At 42.8% G+C, this 12,438-nt stretch overlaps 2 protein-coding genes across 4 annotated transcripts in view; one reads left to right on the forward strand and one right to left on the reverse strand.

Moving 5' to 3' along the window:
* TTC3 (tetratricopeptide repeat domain 3) overlaps nt 1-2,911 on the forward strand; it is a 71,262-nt gene extending 68,351 nt beyond the window's left edge. For all 3 annotated transcript variants that reach the window (XM_064471557.1, XM_064471574.1, XM_064471566.1), the window contains exons 43-46: nt 183-303; nt 455-682; nt 900-989; nt 1,627-2,911. In XM_064471557.1, coding sequence (XP_064327627.1) covers nt 183-303; nt 455-682; nt 900-989; nt 1,627-1,737 — 550 coding nt within the window. In that variant the 3' untranslated portion in view covers nt 1,738-2,911. The remainder of the gene's footprint in view (nt 1-182; nt 304-454; nt 683-899; nt 990-1,626) is intronic.
* VPS26C (VPS26 endosomal protein sorting factor C) overlaps nt 1-12,438 on the reverse strand; it is a 32,442-nt gene that overhangs the window by 1,279 nt on the left and 18,725 nt on the right. Inside the window, exons 6-8 of the mRNA XM_064471700.1 lie at nt 7,500-7,650; nt 7,000-7,152; nt 61-5,330 (exon numbers count right to left, since the gene is read on the reverse strand). Of these exons, the coding sequence (XP_064327770.1) occupies nt 5,248-5,330; nt 7,000-7,152; nt 7,500-7,650 (387 nt within the window). The 3' untranslated portion in view covers nt 61-5,247. The remainder of the gene's footprint in view (nt 1-60; nt 5,331-6,999; nt 7,153-7,499; nt 7,651-12,438) is intronic.

Below are 12,438 nucleotides of genomic sequence, written 5' to 3' on the forward strand. Positions count from 1 at the left end.
CTAGTTACTAAGAGGCAGTGGAAGCAAGTGCTTGCTACAGTTCACTTGAGAAGCGAGTACCTTTTAAAGGCTCTCTTGCTGCGGGTCAAACACGGAAGCTCCAGTGTTCTCTAACACGGTGACTATGCCGGTAACAGCCACAGTATTGCCAATCGGTAATCCTGTCATCTTTGTCCCTTCAGTTCAGACTTCACTAGCTTCATAAAAGACGTCCAAAGAAGAAATGGGAATACATTGTCAGGTTTGAGCTTCGATGAAGTTCTAAGCAGAGTGACAGAACTCATTCTGGACCAGCAAAGTAAGGTACTGTGGTGTAGGTAGTTGCTGCCTTTCTGCTGTGCCTCTCTGACGGAGGAAACAGTGCAGTGCAATCCTGAAGGGAGTGCAAACTTTCCTTCGCTGTCAAGCTCTGAAATATGAACTTGCGCCAAATTCTCTTCCAATACCTGTCTAGGCACCACCTTCACCAGGGAGACCTGCGAAGTCAGTGTCTTCTGCTTCACCAGCACAGACTGGAACTCGGAGTCGGGAAGTACCTGCAGAAGAAAACGTACCCAGCCCCCGCAAGGCAAGACCTGCGCACAAGAACGCCTCCAGTAAAAATCCATCTCAGCCAAGTCTCCAGCCCTGGGGGAATGTCGGAGCAACACCAAAATCTAAATGGAAAAAACTGGACTATTCGGTAAGTTCTCCACTGTTCCAATGAAGGTAAAGCAAATGTAACCTACTTCTTGTAAGACATGAAATAATCAAGGTATTGCTGGAAAAAATAATTGATTTGTTCCCTTTGTGTACAAAAGCTTAAATATACTTGGTTAAAACTAGTAACATCAATAACTTACTAGAATTTGCCGATTAATTGTTGCTAGCTTTCAAATAACTTAACTTTTTATGTATAGGCCTCCAGTGATGATCCTTGCACAATATGTCATGACGAGCTAAGCAGAGACTCATGCGAACTAGAATGTGGGCATCGTTTCCACAGAGAAGTAAGGATTTTTGTTCTTATCACTCAGATGCAAATGCTGACAAACTCTGTTCAGTTATGCCGCTGTTCCACTTGCTCAAAGCAACCCTCTCACCCTTCACTGCGTAAGGAACGGTGCGCGATTTTCTTTCACATACTTGGTGCACCAAGAGTTGCTTTGCTATATACACGGTCTTGCTGTGTCAGAAAGTTTCCGGTTTTAGACTTTTAACTAAAATGGTAATTAGAGTGAATTTAAGCTTATTCTTCTGAGAGTAAGTTTGGTAGTCAAGTCAGATTTGTTTGCAGCATACTTATGGGATGGGCTATCACTATAAACCCTGCATTTGCCACCTGACAGCAGCTGCAGGTGTAACTTTGCGTGGTAAGAAAGTCAGGATTATGTTAGAATAACTTGATATTTCCATCCATGACTTCTTCCTATTGCCTTATTTGTTTACTGCTTACCTGTTATTGCAGAATAGGTGCAAATGCAAATTGGTCAGCACAGCGTCAGAATGCGAGACGTTTTTCAACAGCACATTTTAGTAACATGGATCATGTCAGAGAAGGGCTTACCTATTAGTGACACTTATTACCATACTTAAGCTGAGTGCTTTATACCAGACTTTTTGCTCAACATCTTCCTGTTCTTGCAGTGCATTAGAACATGGCTTAAGCAACATTCGAGTACCTGCCCCATCTGCCGCGTTCACGCTCTGTTACCTGAAGACTTTCCCGAACTTCCTGCACGGAACAAATATGCCTAAACCGTGTCTTGTTTGAACACATTATAATAAGATGCAAAGTGTCTGCAGAATAACCACTGTGATAAGGAACAGAAACACAATGCCTAGAAAGAGACGGAACCCTGGTTTTAATGAAAACGGTAGTAGAACTCAGACTGAGCCAGTGTGTAACACTTAGCGTTAAGCCACAAGATGCTGATACTGCCCCGGCACCTGCAGAATCAAGCGAGCAGACTCCAGGATCCAGCACTTCTCCTGGTTGCCACCTGCACGTGTGAAGCCGATGTAGTTCAGAGGCCAGCAGCACACAAAACCGGTACGGTTTTTTGGCTAAGGGATATTTTCAACTACTGTGTCTGCTTTTATCAAAGGATGGTGCATAAATCCTGTAAAGAGGGGTCTCTCCTTCAGAGAGTGCACCACACTCAAAATAAATTCTAATCCTAAACAAGTAGGTGACCTGAACGACAGACTAGCAGAATTTGGGACAGCCAAGACTTTACCTTCTCCTGGTGTAAACAATTACAATTTAACTGCAGGATTCTGATTGGGCTTGTTATGATCTGCATTCATAATGATCCCGTAACTGCAGCTCATTTCTCTGCATAAATCCATAGCTAATAATTCAAAATGTTTAAATAATGGCTTTTAGTAATACTTTGAAGCAAGAATTTCTAAGTATTCATGGGATCCTTTCTGCTTGTGTGTCATTGAGTTGGACTACTGTGGCTCAATTCTTTCATGTCGAAATATGGTCTGAATTTCCCTCATTGTTGAAGAGCTGATTTGTTTAAATGGGAATTACAGGATTTTTGTTTTTGATGAAGCAACACTGCATCTGTATTCTGTGCATGAATGTTCATCAACAGTGTGAGGCACAGAATACAAACAGCTGCAAGACCAGTCATCCTACTGTTTGAAAGTCTGAGCTTGCCAGAGTATCTTCAGCACTGCAAAATTGGTCTCAAATAGCCAAATAACCAGGACTAGGGAGTCCTTAACCGCCCTGAAAATAGAGTGTGACCGTTGTCTGGATACAAGCATTATTAACTGATTATATGAGATTACATTAGATAATTCTAGGGATCATTTGTTCCTGAGTGTATATTTTCCAGATCAAGTTTTAAACTATTCTGTAATTAATCACTATATTAAGTGGCACTTGGATCAAAAATAAAGTCACTGCTGCAGCTTATGTGGGTTTTCTTGTGTAATATTTTTGCTCACAGGCAACGCCAACTTGGCAATCTTCTCTCTGCTAGAGAGCTAAGGCACCTTGCTGCCTGAAGAAATGGGTATGGTGCTGCTCAGCATTACAGCCCTTGCATCCTTTTCAGCTTCCATTATTTCTGTGGGGTGGGGGATATATATAATCATCTTAGCTTTCTGCAAAAGCAGCCCCTGGCCTTGGCCCTCAGGACCCTTTTCCAGTGCCAAGGTATCCTTGACCTGCTAAGCAGTGGCAAAGCAGTCCCCCATCTGCCATCCTGGGCAGCGGTCTCCCAACAGAACATAGCCTGCCCCACAGTAATAAGGGTAAGCTGGCTGTGGAAACTGCCTGAGGTCTTAGTGCTGAGCCCCTCTTTACATACACTTGCTTGGTATCAGCCACTCTTATTTTCCTGTACCCACAGCACAGACAGGACCCCAAGCTTGCAAATAAGTGGGATGGTTTTTGATCTCTGTTCTTCTTCTCTTCCCTGGGAAGAGAGGGAGCATTCTTCCCTGACTCCCCTAAGCTGGAAGGATGTGAGTGATTGCCAGAGATGGTTCACTCACACCTTTCACGAGGAAGCCTTGGAGCAGTCACCCCCTACCCCAGGACCATCACTGTGCAGGGAGAGGGGCAGTTCACACTCGGGGTGAGCCGCGCTGGCTGCTGGGGCCCCAGGCAGGCTGAACGCCAGTCCATCTTCCCAAGTAACTTCTGGAGGTGGGCAGCGACAGTGCCGCTTTGAGCAGCAGGTGGCACTCTCACAGCATCATGTAGCCCAGGGCTGTCGTTTTGCAAAAATGATCCTGTATGACTTCCTGATATTAGAGAAGTGCAAGTTCTAGTAAATAGCAATTTTTTCTCACAAGACTCTTATTTCAGTGTCTTTTATAAGGATTCCAGATGCCTGTTCCTGAAATACAGATGATACAGAACCACGGCCAAACCTAGAATTACACCTTCCTGCTTAGCACTGCTGCTAGATAAAGCTAAAGGAAATCGTTTGGCAGTTTCCTTACTTCTGCCTTTCCAGGTTGTCATCTTTACACTTACACTTTATATACTGTGCCTGCCTCCACCCCACATAACAGTGTATGGAAAACGCACAATTAGAATGACATTATGGCTGTTCTGTTAACTTAAAATGACATCAAAATCTGTACCCTGTTTGTGTTGGGAAGGTTATTTCTTGCTGAAATGTTTTTCCAATATTGTTCCTTTAAGGGGTACAGTTACAAACACTTTAATGTATTTACCTTCAACTTATCCCTTTCCTGGCATTTACATTTATACTTCAAGTTGAACAAGTGACCCTATTAACCCACCTAATTGAAAGGAGTGACTGGCTCCCCAGGAAGAGTTATTCCTATAACAGGTCACATCCTAAAGGCACAAGGTACCACAGTGTAGGAGATTTTAATGCAGTTTTTGCACCATCAGCATCAGCTGCTCTGCAACAACACAGTGGTGCTGTTTGTCACACCAGAGCCTTTTTTTTTTTTTTCCACATCAAAACTGATATGTAGAAGTCTTATAAAAGGGAAGATGGCATAATGCAGAGAGTAAGTATATTCTGAAACTAAATTTTTTACTTCCCTTCTTTTTCAGCGCTATTTTTCACAAAGATCAAAGTAGAGGCATTGTTCTTCTTTATCCAGGGAAGAGCTCAGGGAAAAACCACATGCAAAAGAACAACTTCAGGTGTAAGCAGTCCTCCAGCACAGACTCATATTCCCAATTTGACCAAAATACATGTGGTGTGATTTCATGTCATTATCTACTTCATATCACTTATTTAACATTCATCTTGTGATATTCATCCCACACTGCCACCTTGTGTTGTGGTAGCACCATTTATTATGCCTTCAAAAACAGTATTCAGTGTTATATTCCAAGTCCCATACCCACACCCACCCCCCCCCGTGTATATGTACACTATGTATTACATGACATACTACATTTAAGAGGTCTTTAAAGGCCTTTGGAACAAGTATTACAAAATGAAATAAGGAGGGAAACTTTCTACAAGTTGTAGAAATATACAGAACTATTCCTTCAGGATTCATCTGAGAAAAACTTGGGAAGAAACATGGTTGTTGAGGTCAGAAAGATACCTGATAAGGCTGCCTGATGTAGGCTATCACAAGGCCGGCAAAGTCTTAGCAATATTTAGAGAGAACTGAAAGCACAAGAGCTACCAGTAGGGAGGAGGAAGTGATGTGGTTTCAGTTAAAATAAGACATGGATAAAGTTCCACTTCGCCTCTGAAGAATTTTGTCCTTTCTCAGTAAATCCTTCAGTGATTCTCCTCTGACTATTTACATCCTGCAGAGCTTCAGTGGGAAGTTCTCTGTGATGAGATGATCATCGTGCAGAAGGACAACAACGTTAACTTCAAACTCTGGAAGAAGGGGGAAAAGGAAAAATAAAAAAAGAGTTCCATATGAATGTGAATCGTAGCAGTAGGATGAGAGCGGGGCAGTCCCCGCTCCCAGGCACAGCACTTCACAGGGCTCTTCCAAGCCGTTTCAATACCCTGGGTTTTCCTGTGGCAGAGATTTGCAAGATACTTCAGGCAGGCCCTCACCACAGGCATGGACCACTCCTACAGAACCATGGCTTGTCCTATTCTTTGGGATTTCTCTGGATTCATTTCCCTATCACTGAAAAACTATGACATACCGTCTTCAGGACAACAGGCAGAGTTCAGACATCTAAGATTAAATGTTTTGGGAAAGACGCCTCACAACAATACGCACTGTTTAGAAGCACGTAAGTGGAAGAGTTAGGGAACAGACCCTTCCCCTCCTGGCAGCAGGTAACACAGCCTTAGAATCCTGCAGTGTGCGTGGCCTTGTGGAATTAAACACCAAAATACAATATACCTGCAAACTATGATAACATTTTTTGAAAGAAAATCTACTTTTTAGATATTAGATTGTGTTGTTCAAAACCAAAATCAGTATCAGATCTATAATCGATCCTAAATGGAGACAGAATGCAAAGTCAGGTAGAGTTAATAAATGAGGGGAACCAGAGATCAAAATAAACTCAAAATAATTGTCTGGTTTTAGAATTTTACGAACAGTCTCAACACAGTTATGAAAAGTAGATACTACACTAATGGTAGCCATTTGTCTCTGTAAATCACTGTTCAATAGATAGAAATGGCAAAAAATAGAGAGGAATATTGTTTGGGGGAAAATCACTGCACACATGAGGTGTAAAAATACTCTTAGGGGAACAGATGAACATGTAGGCAAAGCTGAAAAGCTAGTTATGCATGTTTGTCCAACGGACAGCAGAAATGTAGGAGGGGCTTCAGTTGGGAAGGATCCTCAAGGCAGGGCCTTGTAGCTTCAATCAGATGCAACAAAATAAAATTAAAAAAACCCAAAACAAACAATCAACAAACAACCCCACCAACAGATTCCAGCAGGATGAAGGGGAGAAAAACAGGCTAGCAAGGAGAACTGATGCAGTAATTATTTAAACAAGTGAGGAAATCCTAGGTTTCAGGTGTTTCTAAGTGAAAATGTTGGATTTGGCAACAATGAGCAGGAAGAAGCAGCTGGTGCAGATCAAGAAAAGCAAAGTCACACACAGCCTAACCTTACTTTTTCTGAGTCTGTGCAGCAGGAGAACGGGAAACAAAGAGGAGAGGGAATGGAACAAGAGGATCTCGCTGGTGACGAAAAGAAGGAAGGGGCCATCTTGGCACTCTATTCTTGGGCTGTTACTCAAGTGTATAATCATAAATAATTTTTTGGCAGGAAAAAAAATTACCTGCCATTAGACTGCTTCTCCTGCCCCTTTACCATACAAGTGGCCCAACAGTTCCACAACTGTCTTTAGTTAGTAGTATTTGGGCTGTATTTTCTCCATTTATATGAAATACAGCAGACTGCAGTCCTGTTCAGGAAACCTCTACAGGGAAACAGATGGATGTCCATGGTGTTTCTCACAGTGCTGACAGTGATTTATCCCGTTACCTGCCAGAAGCTGAAGTGAAACTAGAAACTTAGCTCAGCTGAAAGACACCAGCACAGCATAAAGCCCTACGCACTTACCGACTTTGAAGTTTGTTGTTTCCAGGGTAGGGCAGGTGAACAACCTGGGGAACACCATGTATATAGGAATTGGTAGGCCCCTGCAGACATCCCCATCGGCAATCTGAATGTTCTGTATCTCTGTGGCATCTCTGGCATAACCTTCTGCGCACCCTGGAGAAAGTGGGAAATTCACAGGGAATGAATAGGAAAGGAGAGAGAGAAGAGAAAGCAGTAGCCAAAATTTAAAACAAAGACACACGAGGGCTGGGGCGGGGAGGGGAGTACGTGCGGGCAAAACATTTTGCCCTTTGACCTGCAAGTTTTCACATTAGCATTCTGAGTTAAGGAATGTAGGGATTCTTTAAGTTAATGTTTGGACTGTTCCACCTAAAGTGCAAAACAATTTTTTGCAGGTCTTTTTAATTGTATGGATTTTGACAATCTTTCATATTTAAGCTGAAAGAGCGCAAGTAGTAATTACTGCATTCGATACGCATTCCCTTTACAGGGAAACTTACCGCAGGTTTCCACACGTACTAACTGCAGCTCGATACTTTTGATGGCAGCCTCTGCATTCTCCACCACCAGCTCCCCTGTTAGTGGCTGTGTAATGATACAGTTTGTAGAACTGAGATGACCTCTGATGAGAAATTTTGGAAGTGAAGCTCTCTGAAAAGATTTGGGGCGGGGGGGGGGGGGGGAGAGAAAAGAGAAAAAACCCCAAAGACATAGTGTAAAAGCAGGCTACAAAAAAAAAAAAAAAGTACCTTACAGAGAGACAGTTATCAAATATACAGTAAATTCCCCAAAGTTACAAAGTTAAGAACTCAAAAGTTCAGACACGCCCCCAGTAACTTAAATAATAGAACTCTCTAAATATGCATCCTTATGCAGATGCATTAAGGTATCTCTTACTGCCCTGCCCCCTGACATGCTTCACCCCCTACTCGTTCCATCCACAGGAACCTTTTTCCTGGCATGAGCTGGCACAACTTGGCTATCACAATGAATCCAGAAGTCGCGAACCGTGTGGTGAAGGAGGTAGGCTGGCAGGAACTGACAGAATGGTCAAGTTAAATCAGCTGGCAGTGCTCTGGAGAACCGCCTTCCAGTCCCATCCCTTATGGATTGCAATACAGCCTATCATTTCAGTGATTTTCCCACCTTTTTAAATTTCTCTCTCATGGCCACTATTGGGAGGGAAGGCAGGCATTTAAAAATCTTCATTTGATGCAAGATGTAGCATACTGCTGTGTACCAAGGCACCAATGAAAGAGCTTAATTTGAACACAGGATCACTTCTAAATCTTTTTTAACAGCAAGCATGTTTCCTACTTTTTAAGGAAGGAGCAGTAAGAATAGCTGATCGAGGATGACGGTCTGTACATCAGTTTCCATAACAGACCGGAGCGGGGAGTTTGCCCCCCTGCCCTCCCTGTTTTCAGGCCAGCAGGCATCACAGATACTCTCTGCCAGGAGAGAAACTCGTATGCCAGAAGCTCCAGTTACATTTCAAGTTCTGGCAGGAGGCATACTGCAACAGTCAAGCTTTCTTCCCACACCTTCACCTCATATCTTCACCATCCAACCTTCTCCAAACTCTTTGAGCATCCTGTTCTAACCTTCCCCTTCTTCTGCACGCCTCATTCTTCTCTCCCTGCTTAATTTTTTGTTATTGACTTCTTTGATGTTAGCCCCTACCTTCCAACCATCTGTTCACACACTCACCTGTGGCGTTGGATTTCCTTGCCCATGAAACTGATTTTCCCTTCTTTCAAACCAACTCTCCTGCCACAAACTTTTTTTCTCCTAATCTGTTTGTTTTGCTTCTTAGACCTGGCTGCCAGTAGCAATGGCAGAAAAGTTCTCCTCAGCTACTGGTTAGACCGTTTCACTCAGATACCCAACACCTCTGCAGAATTTAGCTGTTCCGCTCAAAACAAATCTTTGGGGAAATAGAAAGAGAGGAGTTTTCATGTATTTAGTAAACGTGACCTCACTTGGGTATTTTCCCCTAACCTAAATAACAGAAGTTACATCCCTGACAAAAATACCCCATGAAATAGAGTCCTAATAATGTATTAGTAAAATGCTTATTATTGTAAGATCCCTCACAGGTTCTTTTCATCACCATTATTAGTAAAGACAGAGCTGCTTCCCTGCTTCACAGGGACATCAGACAGCTATCCCCTGAAGCACAGTGGTCAGGAACCTAAGAGACAGAGGTGAAAGGAACTTGCGGAACAAGAACTCAAGGCCATTTTCCTCAATCCTAGTCTACGAGACTTGTTTTTTTAAAGGTGTATTTCCTCTAGAGCCTTACTACTCTTGCCAGTACTCTTCATATTTTTATCCTAGCTAGGTCTTCTCTCATAGGACCTGCCATTTACACTCTATTTCATAATCCCCCAGAAATGAGAATCAAGAACACACAAACAAATCTATCCTGGTTTTTCATCTAACCTCTTTGTGCTTTGCTTGGCTACTGCAAGACTCCTGATCAGTTTACTAGTAGTCTACCAGAAATTACAGTCCAGTCACAACCTCCAGACAAGGAGAGAATTGAAATGTTAATATTTTATGTATACCAAGACAGCGACTTTTTCTACCTGTCCACCAGGTAGTCACTTCAGACCCATACATTTTTCTGACACAGGGAGAGGAATGAAAAAAAAAAAACCCAAAACAATAGTAGTAATAATTTTTAAAAGGCCACTGCTTGCGCTGCCATACACATTCGACACCATTATTTAGACAGCTCCACAATTAAATACCAAGATCTGCTGGATCAGAGATGTCACAAGTTTTAGAACCTACTGTTGTGGTTATGTACTTGAAATAGAGAAAGGCACAGGTTCTGCTATTAAACTTAAAAAAGAGCTTCTAATGGACAGGACTTTCTCATGACATACACCACGGAGCTTTTGCTAAGCCCATGAGCAGAATCAAGATATAGAAGAGAAAGAAGAAACAGAAAATCATTTATGTGGAAACATGGTTCATAGGAAGAGCAGACTGCTGAGAGCTTAATATTTAGCAGTATTTAGCAAAAGTAATTTTGCCACCAAAACCAGTTATTATATCCTTACATTTGGAAAAACATATGTGTTCAATGTGCAGCAGTCTCCAGAGACATGAGAGGCTGCTGGACACAACCTGCTCATCCTCTAACTCAGCTGCATTTAGAGTTCAGCCATGACACCTGGTTGGTTTTCTAGAATCGCCTCCTCCACACTCAAGAGTGGTCTATTCCAACATGCAGAAGTCAAGCAAAAGTAGGAAGAAACCTGCATGGATGAACAAGATGCTACTGACAGAATCATAAAAAGCAAGTATATGAAACGTGGAAGTTGGGTCAGGCGACCTAGGAGGAACATAAAAACACTATCCGAGTGTGCAGGGACGGTTTGGGGAAAGCCAAAGCCCACCTGGAGTTAAATCAAGAGACGCAAAGGGCAACAAAAGCATCTACAAGTCTACCAGCTGCAAAAGGAAGATGAGGGTAAATGCCAGCCTGCCACTGAATATGGCAAGGGACTTAGTGACAGAAGACATGAAAAAGACAGAGGTACTTTACTGATAAGATTTGCCTTCAGGAATCCCAGGCCCCTGTGGAAAGTCTGGAGCAAGGAAGTTATCTTTGGTAGAGGAGGAGACAGTCAGAGAACATTTCAACAGCCTGGGTGTACACAAATCCATGGGACCAGACTGGGCACACCCACAAATGCTGAGGACACTGACCCATGGCACTGTGAGGCCAATCTTGATTATCTTTGAAAGGCTGATGAACAAAGAAGGTTCCTGAGGAAAGGAAGATAGCAAACGCCACTCTTATCTTCAGTTGGGAAGATCCAAGGAACCATAGGATCGTCAGACATTGCTTCAGTCCCTGGGAAAGTGATGGAGCAAATAACCCTGGAAGCCATTTCCAAACATACAAAGGACAAGAAAGCGACTGGAAGCAGCCAGCATGGATTAATAAAAATTAAATTATGCTTAACCAACATAACAGCCTTGTATGATGAAAGTACTAACTTGGTGGACAAGCGGAGAGCAGCAGATACTGTTTATGTTGGCTTCAGCACTGTTTTTGATACTGTTTCTCCTAACAACCTCACTGACAAACCGATGGAATACAGACTAGATGTACAGAATGGACACTGGGGCAGACTGAGAACAGCCTGAACTGCTGGACTCAAAGGTTTGTGATCAGTAGCACAAAGTCCAGCTGAAGGCCAGTCGCTAGCGGCGCACACCAGTGACTGGAGTGAATAGGGGAGCCAATATTACTTCACATCTTCAGCGACGGCTTGGAACGTGGGACAGAGGGCATCCTCAGCGAGGCTGCAGATAACACAAAATTGGAAGGAGCGGTGGGTGAACCAGGCAGTTATGCTGCCCTTCACAGGGGCCACAACAGGCTGGACAAATGGGCCTACAGCATCCTGAGCTATATTAGAAAGTGTTGCCAGCAGGCTGAGGGAGGTGATTCTCCCCATCTCTTCAGCACTGGTGAGACAAAACTGGGGATAGTGTATCCAGTTCAGGACTTCCTGGAACCCAAAACACACACTTACTGGAGCAAGTCAAGCCTTTGCTGGATTTGGCCATGAAGGTGGTTAAGAGCATGTAACATACAAGAAGAGGCTGAGGCCTGGGATTGTTCACCCTGCAGAACAGCAGGCTCAGAGGGATCTTATCAATATGTATAAATACCTCTCAGTGGTATCTACTGAAAGGATGAGAGCCAATGGGAACAAATAGAAATAAAGGAAATTACTTTTATAGTTTTATTTATTTATTTATTTATTGTTTAATCCTGTAAGGGTGGTCAAACACTAACATTGCTGAGTGGTTGCAAGTCACCATCCTTTGAGATACCAAAAACTTGACTATACATGGCCCTGAGCAGCCTGCTCTAGATGAGTCTGCTCTGAGCACAGGGGCTGGACTAACCAATCTCCAGAGGTCCCTTCCAACCACAATGATTCTGTGAATATGTAGAATAAGGTCAACAATAGCTTGAAAGAACCAAACAGCTGATTAAGAGGTCTGTTTTGAGAAACAAGTGGAAATGTGGGTCTAAATTCAGAAGACTAAGAGCAATGGAAGACAAACTGGAGATGCAGAAGGGAGACCTAAAGCAGTAACATGTCCTATTAACAAAAAAAGGACAGTAGGAAAACCTGGAACACAGGTTTCAGTGGACATATAGAAGCCAGTGTTCAGAAAGCTAAATGACCAAAGACAGCTACTACTGTTCATACAGGCTTCCCAAAGCCACATGGGGCTGTAAAAAAATAAGGCAAAACCAAGGAACAAAATATACATTTTTAAAGGATCTTGGCTACACATGGTATAGAACGTTTTCCCTTGCCTCACTGCCATTTTTCACTAAGAAAAATTATTAAAATGTTAACTGAACGAAGTTCTACCCTACATTAGTCACCACTATCA

This window comes from Phalacrocorax carbo, chromosome 1 (genome assembly GCF_963921805.1).
Source record: "Phalacrocorax carbo chromosome 1, bPhaCar2.1, whole genome shotgun sequence".
Lineage (NCBI taxonomy): Eukaryota > Metazoa > Chordata > Aves > Suliformes > Phalacrocoracidae > Phalacrocorax > Phalacrocorax carbo.